Raw genomic sequence first — 18,634 nt, 5'->3', positions numbered from 1 at the left:
GCGAGTCACCGGGCACTTCGTTTCCCTCCTCCGTCCTTTTAGGAGCAGCGGGAACTAATTTTCCGCGAACGCCCCGACGCTAGTTCTCTCTCCCCAGGCTCCTCAGGGAAAGGGACCGGAAAGGAAGGACGCGGCGAGTGGCTCGGTCCTAAATCCGGCTTCTCCTCCGAGGGAGAAAAGTTTCCTTTGTCAAACAACTGGCCACGTGGCGCTATGGCGGTCACCACCCGCAGCCCCGACAGACCGCCGGGAGCCGACTTGCGGGATTGCCCGCCGCCCCCTGAGGCGCGCAAGGGGAGCCCTGAAAAGTGGGGGAGCGGCTGCCACGCGGGAGGGCGATCCGGACGCGGGGGAGGGGCGCGGAGGGTGGGGTTCTCGGCAGTGGGCGGGCTCGGGGGCGGGATTCCGAGCGTGGGGCCCGGAGGGTGGGGCTCCCGAGAGGGCGGGGGGTGGGTGGGAAGGGTTCCCGGGAGTGGGAGGGTCTGGGGGCGGGGATCCCGCGGTTGGGCGGACTCGGTGGGCGGGATTCTCGGGGGTCGGGGTGCGGAGGGCGGGGTACCCGGGGGTGCGGATCGCGGCGGTCCCCGGGGTGCGGAGGTTGCTGAAGGCGGGGTACCGGGGTCGGGGTGCTCAAAGTTCCCGGGTCGGGCGGGCGCGGTGGGCGGGGCTCCCGGGTTCGGGGTGCGGAGGGCGGAGTTCCCGGGGGTGGGTGGGCCCGGGAGGCAGGGTCCTCGGGAGCGGGAGAGGGCGGGGTCCTCGGGAGTAGGGGAGGGCGGGGTCCTCGGGGCTGCGAGGCGCTGCGCTCCGCGGGGCGGGGAGGTGGCAGAGAGTCCCGGGGGTGCACGGGCTCGAACAGCAGGGTCGTCGGAGGTGTGGGGGAGGGCGGGGTTCCCCGGGGTGCGCGCACGGAGGGTGATTCCCCGGGCGGTGAGGCGCGGGGTTCCCGAGTCGGCGGGGGCGGGGCTCGGGGGCGGAAGGGCTCCGCGCTCGGGGGCGGGGGGCGGGGCTCGAGGGGCGGGGCTCCAGGCTGCGGGGGCGGCGCGGCGCAGGGAGGGGTGCGGGAAGGGGGAGCGGCGGCCAGGTCGGGCATGGCGTCGATGGCGGCGGCGATCGCGGCCTCGCGCTCGGCGGTCATGAGCGGGAACCGGCCTCTGGACGACCGGGAGCGGAAGCGCTTCACCTACTTCTCGTCGCTGAGCCCCATGGCCAGGAAGATCATGCAGGACAAGGAGAAGATCCGCGAGAAGTACGGGCCAGAGTGGGCGCGGCTGCCGCCCGCGCAGCAGGACGAGATCATCGACCGGTGCCTGGTGGGGCCGGGCGCCCTCGCGCCCCGCGACCCGGGGGACTCGGGGGACTCCGAGGACCTGGCGCGCTTCCCCGGCCTGCGCGGGCCCACGGGCCAGAAGGTGGTGCGCTTCGGGGACGAGGTAGGTGCGGCCGCGGCCGGCAACTCTCTCACCTCCTCGCGCCCCGTCGCGGCCCGGGTGGCCCCTGCCCGCGTCAGGTCGCCCCCGCCGGTCGCGGGGGTAGGGGCTGGGAAGCAGGAGGGGCAGGGATGGCAGTGGGCGGGAGGGGCGTCAAGGCGCCGCCGCCGCGGGGCGCCCCAGAGGGAGTTTGAGAATCGACGCGAGGAGGTGGTCTTTAAAGACCCCCTCCTAGACCCGCGCGGCTGGGCCGCACCGGAGCCGGAGAGTTCCCGCAGCCGAAGGCGGCTGCTCCTAAACGAGGCAGACCCGGGTGGGAACAGCAGGGGATGGTAAGCCAGCGAGCCGAGCTCTAATCCACTCTGCTCTTGGGCTGTGCGGCCGGGGGTGCCTTAACCTCCTGGAGCCTCAGTTTCTCTCCCCGCCCCTGCCCCGTCCCGGGGTAAACCGGAGATAATACTTCTCAGCCCGTGCCTGCCCGGGAAGACACTTAGAAAATGATATACATTAATATTTGTGATGAGTTGTACGGGACAAGTGAGACTGTCAAGCAGGATAAAAAGAAGGAAGGGGTGCCTGCCTTCCAAGGTTAGGATGTTTCCCTGAGATGTTTTACCGGTGAGCACCATGTGAAGCTTTGGTTTGGGGGGCGAGCATAGGGCCCCGTTTTTCCATCGAAAAACTAAGGGATGAGTTTAAATGGGCTCCAGCAAGCCTTTGCTACATATAAGGGCATGTCTGGGTCTTTGATCTAGACTCCCATCCCCACACTTCCGAGAGGGGAGAAACGCTGGAACTATAGGAGAAGAAACTCAGGGATGTCTTCTTCTAAGTCACAAAGGCCTGAGTGTTCAGTGCTGCTTAGAAACCTGGTCTTTCTCTCTTTTTTCTTTCACTGAGACCCATTCGGCGCCATTCGCATTTGCACTGTTTTGTGCCGTTAGAATCTGGCCTTTCACACTCAACTTTGACCATGAAGGGCAAAGTCAAAAGGAGCAAGAAGTCTAAAAAGGAAATGTGCAAATTAAGCCCACATTCTGTTTTAACCCTGGGAGCCTTCAGGAGGGAAGCTGGGGTTGATGAGTTTTTCCCAGGGTGTTGTGGATTATGGAAGGGATTCTAGTTAACACTGCATTTTAAAGCTGATTTTCAGGCTTGAGTGTGCTGAGACATTTATTAATATAAAATGTTTGTGGTCGTAAACCCACTTTAATGTGAGGAGTGTGTGAAGGACAGAAGTATGTTGCCCAAATTGCCTTATTCTAAGAGAATTCAAAGAAAAGTCTGCATTGGACTTTTACACACAGAGGGCTCTGCCAGGAAAAACAAGGATGTGGTGTACTGGGGGGGATGAAGATACAGGTTCAAAATGTATTTAAGAACCAACATTTTCAGTGTAGAAATCTGCATCTGTATGAAGCCATTTGCAGTGTGTGCTCAGATTTGGGTGATGCAAAAGCTAGCAGCCCCTCTTTGGAAAAGTCCTGAGTAAGTAAAGAGGAGAGGAAGTAAACCTGTAAGTACTTACAGATGTTGGAGAGTGACGGTCATTTTTCCTTAGCTTGGTGTCCCGGTAAGAATATCCACATGCCTGCCCATCACCAGAAAGCTCTTGCCATATAAGGGCTCAGTATCACTGATAAGGAAAGATGTGGCCAAGTTAATTTTGTACTCAGATTCCTGAACTGGGTGCCAGACTGACCCGTTTCTGGATCTGGAAGCCCGATGTGATTTAAAAGCAAACGGAAATCTTTCCTGTAGTTACCTTCGTGCCATTCCGGGAGCAGACCAGCCGTGTTTTTCAGAATTGAACTCAGTTTTAAGAAAATGGGCTGAGAGGATGCCTTGTGATGCCTCTGGCCAACTTGGCACAGACGGCAGAGGGACAGAGGACACTGAATTCGAGGAGAGGTAGTTAGGAACGTGGCGCGAGGTCTGTTTTTGCCTGCAGTGGCTGTGTGGTTTAATGGCATGGGGTGTTTAAAATGCATTTCCCCAAACCTGGCAAGAGGTTGGCACCAGAGTAGTTGGTGGTCTTGTGCCCAGGGCTGTTCATGGAGGAGGACTGGCTCCCGGGCACAAGGGGCGATGGGTAAGGGGGGTGGGGTAGGGGTGACCCCCGGTGAGACTGCCGGACAGAGTGGCCCAGATAGGTGGCCCAGGTTTGTCCAGAAGGGCCCCAAACCAGATCGAGTAAGGCCCTTTGTGCCTTCCTACTTGAGCTGTCTTCTGGTGTCCCAGGAGCCTCCACAGCCAGTTAGGGCATGGAGAATGCTCCTGGGAGGTCCCCTCTGGCTTGCCCACCCCCAGCAGCCACAGACAGACTTCTGATGCCTGGGTGCTCATGGTGAATCAGCTGTCTCTGGAGCCACTGTATGATTCTTCCGCCTTTCCTCAGGCCGAAGTAGGCGGACCCTGGGCTCTGCGGAGAGTCTTGGGTTTGAGTTTTGGCTCCCCCATCTACCGGCTTTTTGACTGTGACTGAATCACAAACCTCCCCGAGCTGGGGTTTTCTGGCCTCTGTGATGGGAATAGCATTTACAGGGTACGGGCCGAGATCATGCCCATGAGGGGCCTACGGGCTTGAAAGACGGTTACAGCCATTCCTGGTTAAGAATGCTATTGAACCTTGAACAGCACAGGTTTGAAGTGCATGTGTCCACATATATGCAGATTTGTGGGGTGAAATATTGTACCATAGATGTATTTTTCTCTTCCTTATGATCTTCTTTATAACAGTTTCTTTTCTCTTACTTTATTGTAAGAATGCAGTGAATGCAGATAACATACAAAATAATGTGTTAATCGATTGTTTGTCTTACTAGTAAGGCTTCTGGTTGACCCTAAGCTGTCAGTGAAGTTTCTGGAGTCAGAAGTGACATGGATTTTCAAGGGCACAGGTGTCCCTAAGCCCTGTGTTGTTCAGGCGGCAAGCGGGTTATAAGTTAGTCTCTCTGTTGCCACTTGCAAAAATCACGATCATGAAAGAAATATGTTTCTGCTGTTGCAAAGCCTGGCGGTTGGCCTGTCAGGGTTGTCCAGGTGAGAAGGAACTCTGTCCTGGTGGCCTCTGGCGATCTGCCTCGGGACACATGTCTGAAGCTTCGGTGTGTTCTATCCGCAGTGTGGCCGTGATGTGGCCTGTCTCCAGATCAGCAGTCACATCAGCCTCGGACGGTGTCCCCCCCACCCCTTCAGCTACCCTGGAGGACAAGCACGTCACCCATTTCTTTGAATGCCCTCTCCCCCATTACTGGTAACCTTTTTTGTATCCCACATTTTAAGTCCGATCATAAAAATATAGCCTCCAGATGTGAGCAGCGTCTAGTTGTTCTTATGTATGAAGGAACAAGTCAGCAGAAACCCAGCTGCATACTGATGGTCATCGATCTCGGTGGCCCTGAGTGTGGGCGGGGCTCTGCTCCCAGGTCACACTTGCCTCTGGTGGGACCGCTCTGCCTAGAGAGCTGTGACACCGTGGCATCTGTTTTCAGTTGTACCCTCGCTGTCTGTACGGCAGGAAGGTCAGAGCTCAGATGCCCCCTTGCCAGGGTGACCAACCTGATGTGGAGAGAGATTGGCTGCCTTTGTGCCCTGAAGCCTTGAGGGGACCTGTTTGTTTTCTGTTTTTACTTCCTTGGGAGTCAATTCAGCAAATATCTCTCAAAATCCATTACATTAGAAGCCAGAGGCATTCTCACTTTAGGGCTGCCTCGGCTGTCCATTATCTTCACCAGCTCCTTAAAAAGTCTCCCCACCCCATGAACATGTGATACTACTACAGTTTCAACAGAAAGCCACCAACGCCTGCTGCCCCCCCCCTCCCACAAAGTAGGTAGGAAGGGCAGCTGGGAAGCTGGGCAGGAAGGGTGTTGCCCCTGTGCCACACGCCAGTCCCCAGGGACCCTGCTCGGGATCTCGCATGCCACGGAACACAGAGTTATGGGGCCTCGGAGCCAGAAAGCTATGTCCCCCCCTTCAACAGGTTAGCATGACCAGCTGCTGTCGGAAGGAAGTGTCCCTCCTCAGGCATCCTCTTCCCTTCCTCTACTGCAGGGATCTGGAGGCTGGCTGGCTGCCTCCCTGCTCCCCTCTGCCTTCCCCTCCTCCTCTGGGGCTGAGCCTGGGCCTCCCTGACTCCCCGACACCCTTTGCAGGGCACTCCCTTCTGCATGCCTCTGTGGGCCCACACCTTGGCCCAGCCCCCCCACGCATCGAGCTCTTGTCCCCAGCTGGCTGAAGTGCCTTTCCCTGAAGTTATCTGAGGGTGCTCCAGAGGCTGGGGGTCAGGATGGAGTATCCCGGCTCAGCAAACTGTGCTGAGCTGCTGCTTCCACTCAGTGTCCTAGGGGCCGCCTGCAAAGGGCCTGCTTTGCTTCTCCCTCCTTTAGGGTCCACACTGGCCAGCCCAGATTTTTTTTTTTTAAGTTTATTATTATTTTTTTAGTAACCTCTATGCCCAGCGTGAGGCTGGAGCTCAATGACCCCGCGAGCAAGAGTCACACGCTCTTCTGAGTCAGCCAGGCACCCCTAGATGTTTGTTTTTTTTTAAAAATAAGCCAATAAAATCACTGTAGGGTATAGAAGATAATGTATTTGCATGTTACTGTGAAAAGATCCAAATACTGCAGAAGCAGCTTTGCGAAGCAGTTGGTCGTTTTCCTTCCAGAACTTTCCTCGAGTGTTAACTCATTAGCTTTGTGTTTGCTTGGCCGTATGGGGTCCTGATACAGGACCTGTCACACATGCGGGCACCTCTTCCCCCTCCACTGGAACAGTTTGGCCTTTTCCTTTTTGTCAGCCTTTAGCAAAAAAAATGAGGAAAATTGAGAGTTACTTTCTCAGTATTTTGGATTTGTTTTTTAAGGAAAGTGGAATGTATAATTATGATTCCCACCTTCCGTCTGGTGGAGTCCAGACGGTTTTTAGAAAAGATGAGCAGGTTCATGTGGCTTTCTGTGTCCTTGCATCTGGGGTTCTGTGCCTGGCTCTGGACCGGAGTTGAGAACGTGGCCACGAGCCCAGATCTCTTTCCACGGGCCGTGGTGGGGAGGCTGCAGGGCCTCTCCCGCAGGCTTCTCCTTTTGAACTGATGATTCTTTGCCCAGAGGAGCACCTGGCCTGCTACCCAACGTAGGGGAGGAAGGGTGTTGACTAGATGAGCCCTGGGAGCTAAGGCAGCCACATAGGTGTTCTCCCTGGCCCCTAGGTGTGGGGGCGACCCAGGGGCTGCTGCGGAACGGGTTTTGGAAAGAAATTCAGTGATTGATTCACTGTCGCACAGAGAGGGTTGGGGCAGAGGTGAGAAGCATGTTGGCAGATCTGGGGCCCTTTCAGTGGCAGGAATCACTTTCACACTCTTAAGCAAAAGATTCTTTTAATACTGGAGAAAAATCCATTAAAAAAAAAAAAGCATGAAGGCCAGTTCTGTTTGTTGAAATGTCCTCCTCATTTTCTGTTTGTTATGGTCGAAGTGTCTCCCACCTCCCCTGCACTTCTTACCAGGAGGACACCGAGCTTTCGTTCCGGCTCTGGCCTCAGGGGCCCGGGCTTCTGAATTTGTATTCACGGTGGAGCGTGCCCACTGGTTCAGCCCTAGCTGTTTCTCTCTCGTTGGGCTGCAGGTTTTGTCCTTGCGTTTATGGAAACCCTCCTATCTCAGCAGAGTTAAATATATTACATGCCAGAGGCAGAAGCATCGATTCCATAAATATATAAATAAAAGTCCCTAAAAAGAAGCCATTGGTAAAAAAAGCGGGTGGGAGGCATATTGTCATCATTTGTCCTCCCTCTCCCACTTTTGTTTTTTAGTAAACTGTCTTCGTGAGAGCAGCTTTAGGGCAACAGCAAAACGGAGCAGGAAGTACAGAGGTTTCTTGTATCGTTCCCGTCCCCGCCCCCACCGCCGCCATGGACCACCTCCCCTGCTGCCAACACCACCCCCATCCTCCAAGAGTTCTGTATCCCTTACAGTGGGCGAAGCTACATTGATTAGCCCATCAGCCTCCCCCGGAGTCCGTAGTCTGCGTTAGGGTTCCCTCTCAGTGTGCGCATTTGGTGGGTCTGGACAGACGCATGATGGTACGCATCCATTGTTAGAAAGTTCCCTGAGACTCCTCTGTGCTCTGCCTCTTCCTCCATCCCCTCCCCCACCCCCAGCAACCGCTGAGCCACGTACTGTGTCCGTAGCTGCGCCCTTTCCAGAGCGCCGTATAGTCGGAGCTTTAGTCTGTGGCCTTTTCACATTGGCTTCTGTCCGTTTGTAGTGTGCTCTGAAGGTTCTTTGTGTCTTTTCAGGACTCGATAGCTCATTTCTTTCTAGCGCTGAGTAATACTCCCGTCACTTATTTATCCATTCGTCTGCTGAGGGATGCCTCGATGGCTTCCGGGTTGTGGCGATGATGAATGAAGCTGCTGGAAAAGTCAGTGTGCAGGTTTTCGTGTGGATGTAACGTTTCAGCTTGTTTGGTTACATGCCAAGGCATGGGATTGCTTCACCTGTTCTTACTGCACTCCTGCGTCTTCGAGGTAGAGGTTGACACGAGACAGCTCCCCCGGAAGAGCGTGCCCCGTGCAGGGGTGCCCGGGAGTCCGGGCCACTGGGCCACCGGACGTCACTAGAAGACCGAGACAGTCAGCAGCATAGGGCCATTTCTGTCCTCTTCCCCAGGCTCTGCTGTCTGAGCCTGGTTGCTTTTACAGTATTTACAGTTTAAATGTCTTACCTTTTTTTAATTAGATTTTATTTATTTGAGAGAGAGAGCATGCACTAGCCAGGGGGAGGGGGAGAGCAGGGGCAAAGGGAGGAGGAGACTCATTGCTGAGCAGGGAGCCTGATGTGGGGTCTCCATCCCAGGACCCCGAGATCATGACCTGAGCTGAAGGCAGGCGCTTAACCAACTGAGCCACCCAGACTCTCTTTAAATTTCTGACCTTTAAGTCAAGATGCCACTGTCAGCTAGGAAGTCCTGTAATTTATGGGCTTCAGGAGCACGGTGACGATGTAGGCTTCCAGCGAGCACCAAGCAGTGTTCCAGGATGGTGCCGCTGCTTCTGAATCTCTCGGGTCTGTGGCGGGAACGCTCCGTGGTTGGGGTTCCAGCTGCCATCACCCTGAGATTAGCGAACTGCGCACCTGTTCCGTCGTCCTGAGGACGTCGGAGCCCCAGCAGGTGCGGGTGTGGGCTGGTCGGGCTGGGCTTACAGTAGTTCTGCCAGGGTGCTGTTAGGGCGTGGCTGCAGCTGCGCGTAGGTGATCCTCAAATGCTGGGGAGAATGAAGACAAACGCGTTTTTGGATGTGATTCTTCTTATGCTGGAGCCCTGCAGCCTTCATAGGAGACTGTGACTTCGCGTTGGTGGGTTATACTAAGCCCAGAGCCGGGATCTTGCCCACTCCGAAGTAGAGTGGGAGCGAGCTGGGCCCGAAAACCTGGGGTTTCTCGGGAGAGCTGCCTGAACCCTGCCTTGCTTTCGTAGGAGTCCCTGTTTGGGGACAGTGGGACCCACTTGGCGGTATTGACCGAGGGTGCCTCTGCATGCGGGGTGGACGGGGCAGGCGGGGGGGTGGGCAAGCCCTGCAGCCCAGCAGGCGCAGGCAGCGCGGTGTGGCTCTGTGGCCACATGCTCACCGGGGGCAACCGGGGGTGGGTTGGCATCAGGGAGTAGCTGGGACAGGTGTGCCCCAAGAGGGCGTACACTGGGCAGGTGCGGTTTGTTCAGGCCAAGGTGGCAGACGGGCCCAGAGTGTAGGCTGGACTGCCCACCGGCCACAGGGTCTCTGAAGTGCGCGCCCTCAAATGTTCCAGGAAGGGGGTTGCTTCCTGTGTGCCGGCTGCTCGAGGCCTGGCTTTGGACAGTGGGAGAAAGCCTGTACATCTGGGTTGGCTTTCTTCCTGGGGCAGACCCCGGGGGCCCCCACGGGGCAGCCAGAACAGACAGTGCCGTCCACAGGGGCTCTTGGCCCCGCACTTGAGTCACAACGGTAAAATTCATGGGCCAGGCCTTGAAGGTGGAAAGAAAGTTATAAAAACACAAAGGCTCAGTAGTCTCGAATCCCGTTCATGAAGAGGAACAGTTAGGATCTGTAAAATTTTGCCATCTTTGCAGTCAACATGGAGTCTGGAGTTTCTCACTTTGGAATGATTTTGGAAGAGTCATGACTGGTACAGAGGAGTTGTAACCAATGACTTAAGGTGCCCGTAACTAAGTAATTTCAAAAGCAAAATGACCAAAAATTCATTTGCGGCCTTTACATTCAGTTGAAGGTGGTGAGTGTCTGCGTGTGCGATGCCGGCCGCAGCCCGGGGTGTGTGGGTAACTGCTGAGCGTGTGGTCCCAGGGAGTGGGGGCGAGGACCCTGACCCAGAGCCCGGCTGATTGCCTGGGGACCCACGGAGGAGCAGGGTGTGTGCGAGCAGTTTCAGGTTCTCAGAGAAGCCGAGGCAAATCCCGGCCTCCACACGTGCCCAGCTTCCCCCACTGCCGGCATCGGCCCCCTGAGTGAGACCTTTGTTAACCGTGGATGAACCCGACATCGACACATGGGCGTGTCCATGGCTGACCTTGGAGTTTACTCTTGATGTTGTGCGTCCTGTGGGTTTTGAGAAAAGTGTCCATGACTCAGTAGGGTTCAGAATGTTTTCATTGCCCTAAAATCCTCTGGGCTTTGCCTTCCCTTCAACTCGGGCAACCGCTGATCTTTGTACAGTCTCTATAATTTTGCCTTTTCCAGAATGTTGTATGTTTGGGCTTATGCCGAATGTTGCTTTTTCAGATTCCTTTATTGTGGGAAAATATATATAACATAAAACGAACCATTGTAAGCCTTCTTAAATAGACATCGAGTACTTTCCCACTGCTGTGCAGCCATTACCACTGTCCATTTCCAGAACTTTCCCATCCCCTCGGCGAGAAACTCTGAATCCATTAAACAGTAACTTCCCATTTCTCCCTCCCCAGGTAGCTCCGTTCTGCTTTCTGTCTCCATGCATGTGCCTGAGTCTGGGCACCGCAGGGAAGTGGAGTCACGTGCCATTTGCCCTGTAGTGGCTCACGTATTCATTTAGCAGGATGTCCTCACGGTTCATTCCCATTGTAGCCGGCGTCAGAGTTCCCTTTCTTTTGAAGACTGAGTGGGATTCTATGTACGGATTTGCCACCTTTGGTTTCTTCAGCCATCATTGGACACTGGTATCATTTCACATTCTGGCCACCAATGCCTAATGCTGCGGCAGGTGCTGGAGTTCAGGTGCCTGTCCGAGTGCCTGCTTTCGCTTCTTGTGGCTGCAGCTCCAGGAGTGGAACTTCTCGATCAGATGGCAATTCTGTGTTTAATTCCTTTCTGAGGAGCTGCCACACTGTTTCCCACATTTCCCCCAACAGCGCAGGAAGGCTCCACGCTCTCCACATCCACCACCTTTGTGGGTATGGAGTGTATTATTTTTGTTTTTAAGACAATGTATGTGTTTTAAAGATTTTATTTAATTTAATTTGGGAGGGGAGAGGGAGAGGGCAAGAGAGAGTCTCAGGCAGATTCCATGCTCAGTGCAAAGCCCCATGTGGGACTCGATTTCCTAACCCCGAGATCATGACCTGAGCTGAAACCAGGAGTCTTAACCAACTCAGTCACCCAGGCGCCCCCTAATACTGTGTGGTGTTTTTTTTTTTGTTGTTGTTGTTGTTGTTTTAAGGTTTTATTGATATATTTGGCAGAGAGAGACACAGCGAGAGAGGGAACACAAGCAGGGGGAGTGGGAGAGAGAGAAGCAGGCTTCCCACTGAGCAGGGAGCCCAATGTAGGGCTTGATCCCTGGACCCTGGGACCATGACCTGAGCCACTTAACAACTGAGCCACCCAGGTGCCCCTTCTTTTTTTTTTTGACAGGAAGTTGGATTTATTGGTGGGCATGAATATGACAGGATGGGATAGTGCCAGGTTCTCAGGAGTGCAGAGCCCTCCATTTGTCCAAGGGGCCACAGTCAGGGATGTATTTTACTCCATAGACAGCTGGGACAAGTCGCTTTTTAGCCACCACATCTTCAAATTCATCCACATTGAACTTAGTAAAGCCCCACTTCTTGGAGATGTGGATCTTCTGGCAGCCAGGGAACTTGAACTTGGCCCTCCGTAGGGCCTCAATCACAGGCTTCTTGTTCTGCAGCTTGGTACGGATGGACATGATGACTTGGCGAATGTGGACCCTGGCTACTGTGCCCTGGGGCTTTCCAAAGGCACCGCGCATAGCTGTGTGCAGCCTAAACTGGAGATAGCTATGAGGTCAGACCTCAGCATCCACTGAAAGGGCTGTCTCCAAGGTCCCTTACGGAAACCCATACAATCAACAGGCTGCATAGAATACTGTGTGTTTTAACTGTGCTTATGTAACTTAATTTTTAGCAGTGGCTGTGTTTAACAGCAGGTTCAAAAAACGCCTGAACATTTGATGGTCCCGCGAATTGGTACGAGCCCGCTCCAGCACCCTGCTGGGTGTAGCCTCCAAAAGTACAAATGTCTGAGGCCCCCAGAGACCTTAGAACACTCGGGTATACATTCTTTACCAAATAGTCAAGTAAATGCTGGAGATTTTATGCAAATATGCATTCTGGGACTAGGGGCAGAGAACAGATGTTCTTTTTTTTTTTTTTTTTTTTTTTTTTTTAAGTACTTTTTCTGCCAGGAGGAGAACATTTGTGTCTGGTGAACATTTTCCAGTAAGAGGGACTCAGGGTGTCTGGGGTGTTGGGGCAAAGACGACGTGATGTCTGTCCATCCCGGAGTCCTTGGAACCTGGGAACAGCAGAGCCTCCCCTGGGCTGTGTTGGCCTCTGATGATTTCCAGGGGTTGTGTGTTCTGGGACTCTGTTCTTTGTCCTGCTGTTTTGGAGTCTGGTGACTTCTGGGCTTCTTCCTGTGCGTGTTCCAGAGAAGAAAGAATTTCCAGAGAGGTGCAGCATGGTTTCTGGGAGAGACGTCCCTTAGGGAGAGGAATTTGAATGGGAGGACTGTTGGCCGAATCCGAGCCTGCTCCTTGACATCCTGGGGTCCCAGTAGCAGATGTTTTGGTGTCTTGACAGTTTCAGGCCTTGGGCAGCAACGGCAGGTGGTGGACCCTTCCTGGCCACCCTGCAGAAGGCAGATGTGGGCATCCACCAGTGTGTGCCTGGCCACGTTTTGGTTGTGTGCTGATCATCGTGGCAGAAGGAGAAAGAGAACGTCGTAGTGTGCACGCGGTGCCACTTTGCAGGTCTGGTCCCATTTTGCCGCCTTCTGCCTGGAGAGTCTGTTCCCAGTGCTGGAGCATGCAGCCACGGATGACATCAGCGCTCCAATAACATTTTTGCTTGGCATGTTTATTTTTGTTAAGTGTTTTATTATTTTTTATGAGCTCAGAATTGCAGAAATCTAAGGAATTTGCCCCTTGACTGAGTTTCTTGCTGGAGCAAACAAAAGACTATTGACACCAAGTTGGGGAGAAATCCCGGTGTGACCCTCTCTCTGTCTGTGCCCCCACAGAATGTTAGCCACTGCGGGCTGCCCCATGGTGACAATGTGCTTGCTGAGCTCCGGGCTCCATCTCAGGTCCTCTGGTCTTGCACTCATTTTCCTTGCAAACCGAAAGCCTTGTTTTAAGTTTTGCCAATTGCAGCTGTATAACTAATATAGAAGGACGGATTATACCGTATGATAAGGGGACCCAGCTCCAGTGTGCCGTGGTCCCTGGGTCTGCCCCCTCCTCCTCTGCCTCCACCCCCCTCCCCTGCCTCTACCTGCCCATTTAATCTCTAGCTCCTCCTCTGTCCACAGAGGTGGCCACTGGGCTGTTCCGTGTCTGGATAGAAGGAGCACAGGGGCGCCTGGGTGGCTCAGTCATTAAGTGTCTGTCTTCGGCTCAGATCATGATCTCTGGGTCCTGGGATCGAGCCCCAAGCAGGGCTCCCTGCTCTGCGTCTCCCTCTCCCTTTGCCCCTTCCCCTGCTTGTGTGCCTCTGTGTGCTCTCTCTCCAATAAATTAATAAAAATCTTTTTTAAAAGAGCCCACTTGCCAGTTGGTTTCCTTTACTTTCCTCCTCAAACTCAAATCTAGAATAAATGATGCACAGATGCCGTTAGGCTCCTTCACTTTCCCCATGTGGAAACAAAGTCCTTCTTGTTTGATGATTCTGAGAGGAGCTTAGAGGGCCCCGAGCTCGTAGAGTTGGAGAGACGTGGAAGTCGTTTCGCCCGCTGCTCTGCTGCTGTGCCCCGCGCACACCTGAGGTCTGAACTGGACCCAGGAGCCCTTACAGCTGAGGCTGGGCCAACGGCCTCCCTCTCGTCTCAAGGGCTCCTTCACTCACATTCCTCCGGGCAGCCCACTTACATTTTTGGAGGGATAGGTTTTGTAAACGGAGAAGTAACTCGGGTTGAGCTGGAATTCCGAATGGGAGGGCCGTGGCCCACATTCCCTCGCGTTTGTAGTGTTTCCTGGCAGCTGGGGGCTGAGGGGTCGAGGCAGGCAAGTTCAAAGGAAAAGGCAGGGGCTCCAAGAGTGGGCTTTCTGCAGACCCTGTGTGCCTTACAGCGGAGGGCACAGCCTGATCTCCTGCCTCTGAGGGGAGGCCCTCGCTTCCCCAGGGGGCTCTGTGGAAGGGCCGTCTCACTTGAAAATACCTTGTCCCATGTTGAGTCCATATCGCCCAGTATGTCCCAACTTTGGGTTCAGAAAATATCCCCAGGAGAAGCGAAGCACAGATGAGAGACGTTTCCCGGCACAGGATGATGGCTGGGCTTGGAGCAGGTAGCCGAGAAAAGCCGACTTTTCCCATCATTGTTCAGGCCAGTGAGCAGAGCACAGTGGGGCCGTGGTCGGATTCTGGGTTACCCTTCTGAAGGGCTCTTGCCATCGTGTTCTCTTGGAGAGGGTGTGAGCGGCGTCAGAGCTCCGACTCCGAGCGGCCACTGGCATGAAATGCACATGTTTTTCATGGACTTTGCTGGTCGCGCCTTTCAGATCTCCGGCGGGGGCGGGGGGCTCAGCTGCCTTGGCATTGGTTGGAGGATTATTGCCTGACATTCTGTTTGTTTGTTTCTTCATTGAATCGTCTCCACAACCCTGCAAGGGAAGCATGATTCTCCTCTTCCAAATTAGGGAAACTGAGGCTCTGAAGACTGCATCTTCTTCCCAGCATGGCCTCATGTGCTGTCGCTGGTAGAGCCAAGGCCCAGGCCCGTAAAGCCCCTTTCCTTTCCCTTCCGGCTCACATCCCCACCATCGAGTCCCCGCGGGGCCTCCCACACGGTGACTGGGCGTCTTTTGGCCAGGGCGCCTCCGCTGGAAAGGTGAGAAGGGAGCCAGACGGAGGAGGACAGCACACTTGCCGCGGAGCAGAGAATCGTCATTCTTGCCCCGAGCCAGGAGCTGAGATGCATCCCAAGTTCGGTTCCCCCGTGGCCTTGGGTGGATGTTTGCCTGGGGTATGTTTGGGTTTGGGTTTCACATTGATTCTTGAATTTTTATTTCAGGACATAACTTGGCAAGATGAGCACTCTGCCCCCTTCTCCTGGGAAACGAGGGTAAGTTGGATTAAATTTAGATTTGTTTGTCCTTTTAAGAAAGAGTTGTGTGGTTCTCTCCTTTTCTTGCAGCGCTTGGTGGCCTCAGAAGGCAGAGGCTCTGCTGCCGGCTGCCGTTGGAGAAGCACGGGAGAGGAGAGAGTTGTGATGGCCGGAAGACCGGTGCGGGGGTCGTGATGGGATTCAAGTGGCCGTCGGTACCACCAGCCGGGGTCTTGCGGTGCCCTTGACTGGGGCCCCAGCTGTCCTGGGAAAGCAGGGTCAGCTCCGTCGGGGGCTTCCTCTGCTCCTACCTCTGCCCCCACCAGCAGTAAGGCAGAGCTTGGTGGGAAGCTTTTGGGGTGGGGGAAACATCTGCTTTGATTACAATGAGCTCAGAAGGGCCAGGAGGATGGGAGGAAAGGACCACACAGTGGGTCTGTGGAGGTGGCCTGGAGGGGTTCCGTGCTAAGGCACCAGAGTCTGGGGTGGGGGCGGGGGGATAGAGAGACATTCTGGGCACCCTGCAGACTTGAAGGGGTCCTGGGTTCACACTCACAGGCAGGTGTTAGCAAACACGGCCCCGCCAGGACCTCTCACTTCTGGTCACTTTTTTACCATCGTTATTGTCATCATCGTCATTATTGATCGGTATTCTTGCCAGAGATGCGTAATGGTATCAGCTTCACTGATTTTAATTCATTTCCCCTAGCCTCCCTAGTTGCAAAGATGCAAAGGGACGCAGAGGCAGGTGTCTGTCACCCAAGAAAAAGAGGGGAAAATGCCATGATTCTCGAACATTTAGTGCTGGGTGTCAGGGGGCTCTTCCCGGAATAGGGGTGACAAACACAGCAGTGTGCCTGGAAGAGGGCTTCGACTTGAGGTCAGATCAGGGCTTTGAAGCTCCGAGCCTTGTGCTTGGTTTTCCGCTGAGCCTGCATCGCTTGTCCCAGCAGAAGTGGGCATCCAGGGGGCCTGCGGAGTCGGTGGGTCTGAGTGAGGGCAGAGCATTGGGGGAGGGGGTTCTGCGAGACACCCAGCAGGCCCTCATGTGGGGGCCTGTGTCTCGAAATGTTTGACAAGGTTCAGATGGCTGAGGGCAGCACTTGGTGGGTGACTGCTGATGGGGCCAAGGGTGACCCCTGATGGGGATGGGGGAGGGTGTGATGCGGTCCTTATGGGAGAGCTGGGAGCTGGCTTTGAGCATTCGTGGCATTTACGCAGGGCCCATGTTCATCTGGTGGGCACAGAGTCCCTCGGCCCCCAGCGTGCTGTCCCGTGGGGTCCTGAACACCGTACAGCAACAGTGCAAACACATGCGTTGTGGCATTTTTTATCTAGGTCTGTGCAGGGGGCAGGGTGAGCAAGGTAGTGTGCCTGGGAGCTGGGGTCTCCCGAGGGATCTGGGTGCTGCTTGAAGGATATCAAGGAGCAGGCTGGAGACACAGGAGCCCCTGCAACCAACAGGAACCCCCCCCACCCCGCCCGGGCACCCTGGAAGGGAAGCTGTGGGTGGGTAGAGAGGACGTCCGCATGCCAACAGTCAGCAGGAACCTCCGTCTCCTTCGATGGGCTCCCCAGGGTTAACCGAGGAGCACTAACCCTGCGGGTGATCTCTGGTGGTAAGAGGCAGATGGCCCCCCTGCAGGCTGGGACCAAACAGCCTGGGACGCAGCGTCCCAGAAAGCGGCACAGATTTTCCTGGACCGGGTCCTCCGTTTGGCGGCGTCACAGTGATGAAAAGGCAGAGAGGTCAAAAGAGTTAGAACGTCCTAAGCCCTAAATCCATCTTGTGCCCCATGAGAATATCTGCTCTATTAAGAATTTACCTTGTGAAATGTTCCTGAATCCGCTGTTTGCGAGATGGGACACGCCATCTATTATTAACTTGCTGCAGATGACATTCTGGGACAAGGATGGGCAGTGGCTGGGCTGGGTGCTGCGACGGGGCTCAGCTGCCTGGGGCCAGCCTGGCGCGCAGGTGTCCCGAGAACGAGGACAGCCGACAGGGTCAGGGATCACACGTGTGCTCGTGTTCAGAGTCCGCAGTCGTGAGCCACGTCCCTTAGGAACCTGGTCAACTGAGGAGCCTCCAGAAGTTAATAGGTTCTGCCAGCTTAGCAGAGAACCAGCTTACGTCTCCAACTGGGGGCCTCACCTTTTAGTTGGATCTCTTGAGGTCACACTTATGCAGCTGAGTGCTATAACCTAGTAGAGGCAAAATAGCATTGCAGAGAGCGGAGAGGCCTGCCCTACTCAGTCTTCACAAGACAAGGTCGTGTTCTAGAAGGACCCACCCCTCACCTCCCCAGCCGTAAGACCTCCAGACTGGCGGGAACCTCTTTGGAGAGCTGCAAACAGGAGGTGGCTTCAGGCACGACAGGGTGGCCTAGATCTCCAGGTGCAGGACTCGGGGCTCAGATGCGGACACTTGCTCCCCCTGCCCCCATGTGACACCTTCTTCTCTCCGTCTGTTATCTGTTGATGTACAACAAACCACCCCACAGCTTTACGATTCTGGGGCTCGGCGGTGTTAGCAGGTCTCAGCGGCTCTTCCATTGGCTGTGGCTGGGATGGCTCTCCGGGCATTGGACAGCTGTCCCGTGGGAGTGGCCGCTCCAGGAGATAAGCTCTCTTCCGTGTGCCGTTGGTGCTGGGTGTTGATGGGGCCCCGTGTGGCCCAAGAGCCAGCCTGGGCTTCTTCATGTGATGGTGGAAGAGTCCCCTGGGGGCGAGGGCAGAAGGCTACAGGCCTGCTTGAGACTGGGGCTGGGAGGTGGCCCTGTGTCACTTCTGCTTGCTTCTCCTGGCTGTATCGAGGCATGGTCCAGCTTGGGTTCAAGGTCGGGGGAAATAGATTACTCCTCTTCATAGTGAATTGCAGAGAATTTGTAGCAGTTTATTTATTTAAACAATTATTGAATTTGAGTGTAGTTGACATGTAGGCATTTTCCTGCTAGGGTTTTCTCCCCCGGCGGCCGTGACACTTTCACTCGACTGTTGCTCCCTCATCTGTTTTTTTCCTTTTTTAGTTTTCAGTTGTAAATTACACATGAAATTGACCACTTTAGCAGTTTTTGGTGGACAGTTCTGTGGCATTCAGTGAACTCGCACGGTCAGACAGCTGTCCCCACCCTCTAGCCACAGAACTCTTTCTCTCGCAAAACTGAAGCTCTTTCCCGTTCAGATAGCTCGCCTCCCCCAGCCCCTGGCGGCCTCCGTGCTCCAGCCAGTCTCTGTGACCTCATTCATCGATTTTTCAGAAATTCAGTGGACATTTATTATAATCCAGCCTCTGTCAGATGTTCTGCTTAAGATTCAGAGGTGAGTAGACACTTCTGCCCTCGACACACTGTCCAGTGAGTGCTTGGCCTCCTTCGGTGGCAGAACTCACGCAGGAGAAAAGCTTTCGCATACATTCCTTCTGTCGTTTTCCCCGTTCCCATGACACGTATGTACACACGTGTTGGGAGATACAAGCTCAGCAGACATTCAGTGAGGGCCAGCTGCGTGCCCAGCTCTCCCTCTGCTCTGACTCCTGAGCCCCCGATAGATCAGCTGAGGCCAGGGAATGCCTGATTGTTGCCAGAACCTAGAATGCCAGGGATTTGGGGGTCATTGGCCGATTATTGTACGTCTCTGGGATCCTTCCTTTAGGCCAGCCAGCGGTGCTC

At 54.8% G+C, this 18,634-nt stretch overlaps 2 protein-coding genes and 1 pseudogene across 3 annotated transcripts in view; 1 reads left to right on the top strand and 2 right to left on the bottom strand.

The window, feature by feature from the left end:
- Positions 1-1,026: 1,026 nt before the first annotated feature.
- The window catches only part of CUNH1orf198 (chromosome unknown C1orf198 homolog), a 31,586-nt gene continuing 13,978 nt past the window's right edge, over positions 1,027-18,634 (top strand). The window contains exons 1-2 of one of the 2 annotated variants that reach the window (XM_013047586.2): positions 1,027-1,430; positions 14,931-14,981. In XM_013047586.2, the coding sequence (XP_012903040.2) occupies positions 1,089-1,430; positions 14,931-14,981 (393 nt within the window). In that variant the 5' untranslated portion in view covers positions 1,027-1,088. The remainder of the gene's footprint in view (positions 1,431-14,930; positions 14,982-18,634) is intronic. The other variant, XM_004776007.3, reaches the window with a different exon arrangement.
- Positions 11,297-11,911, bottom strand: LOC106004063 (60S ribosomal protein L10-like). The gene has a single exon (XM_013047587.2). The coding sequence runs from the start codon at positions 11,668-11,670 to the stop codon at positions 11,368-11,370; it is 303 nt and encodes a 100-aa protein (XP_012903041.1). The 5' UTR covers positions 11,671-11,911; the 3' UTR covers positions 11,297-11,367.
- Positions 11,731-11,828, bottom strand: LOC123393923 (annotated as a pseudogene).

This window comes from Mustela putorius, unplaced genomic scaffold (assembly GCF_011764305.1).
Source record: "Mustela putorius furo isolate JIRA1106 unplaced genomic scaffold, ASM1176430v1.1 tig00001075_pilon_pilon_pilon, whole genome shotgun sequence".
Taxonomy (NCBI): domain Eukaryota; kingdom Metazoa; phylum Chordata; class Mammalia; order Carnivora; family Mustelidae; genus Mustela; species Mustela putorius.
This window is presented reverse-complemented; position numbering and strand designations above follow the sequence as displayed.

Excerpts from the sequence above, each read along its gene's own strand:
- LOC106004063 (XM_013047587.2), bottom strand. The coding sequence starts at position 11,670 with ATGCGCGGTGCCTTTGGAAAGCCCCAGGGCACAGTAGCCAGGGTCCAC.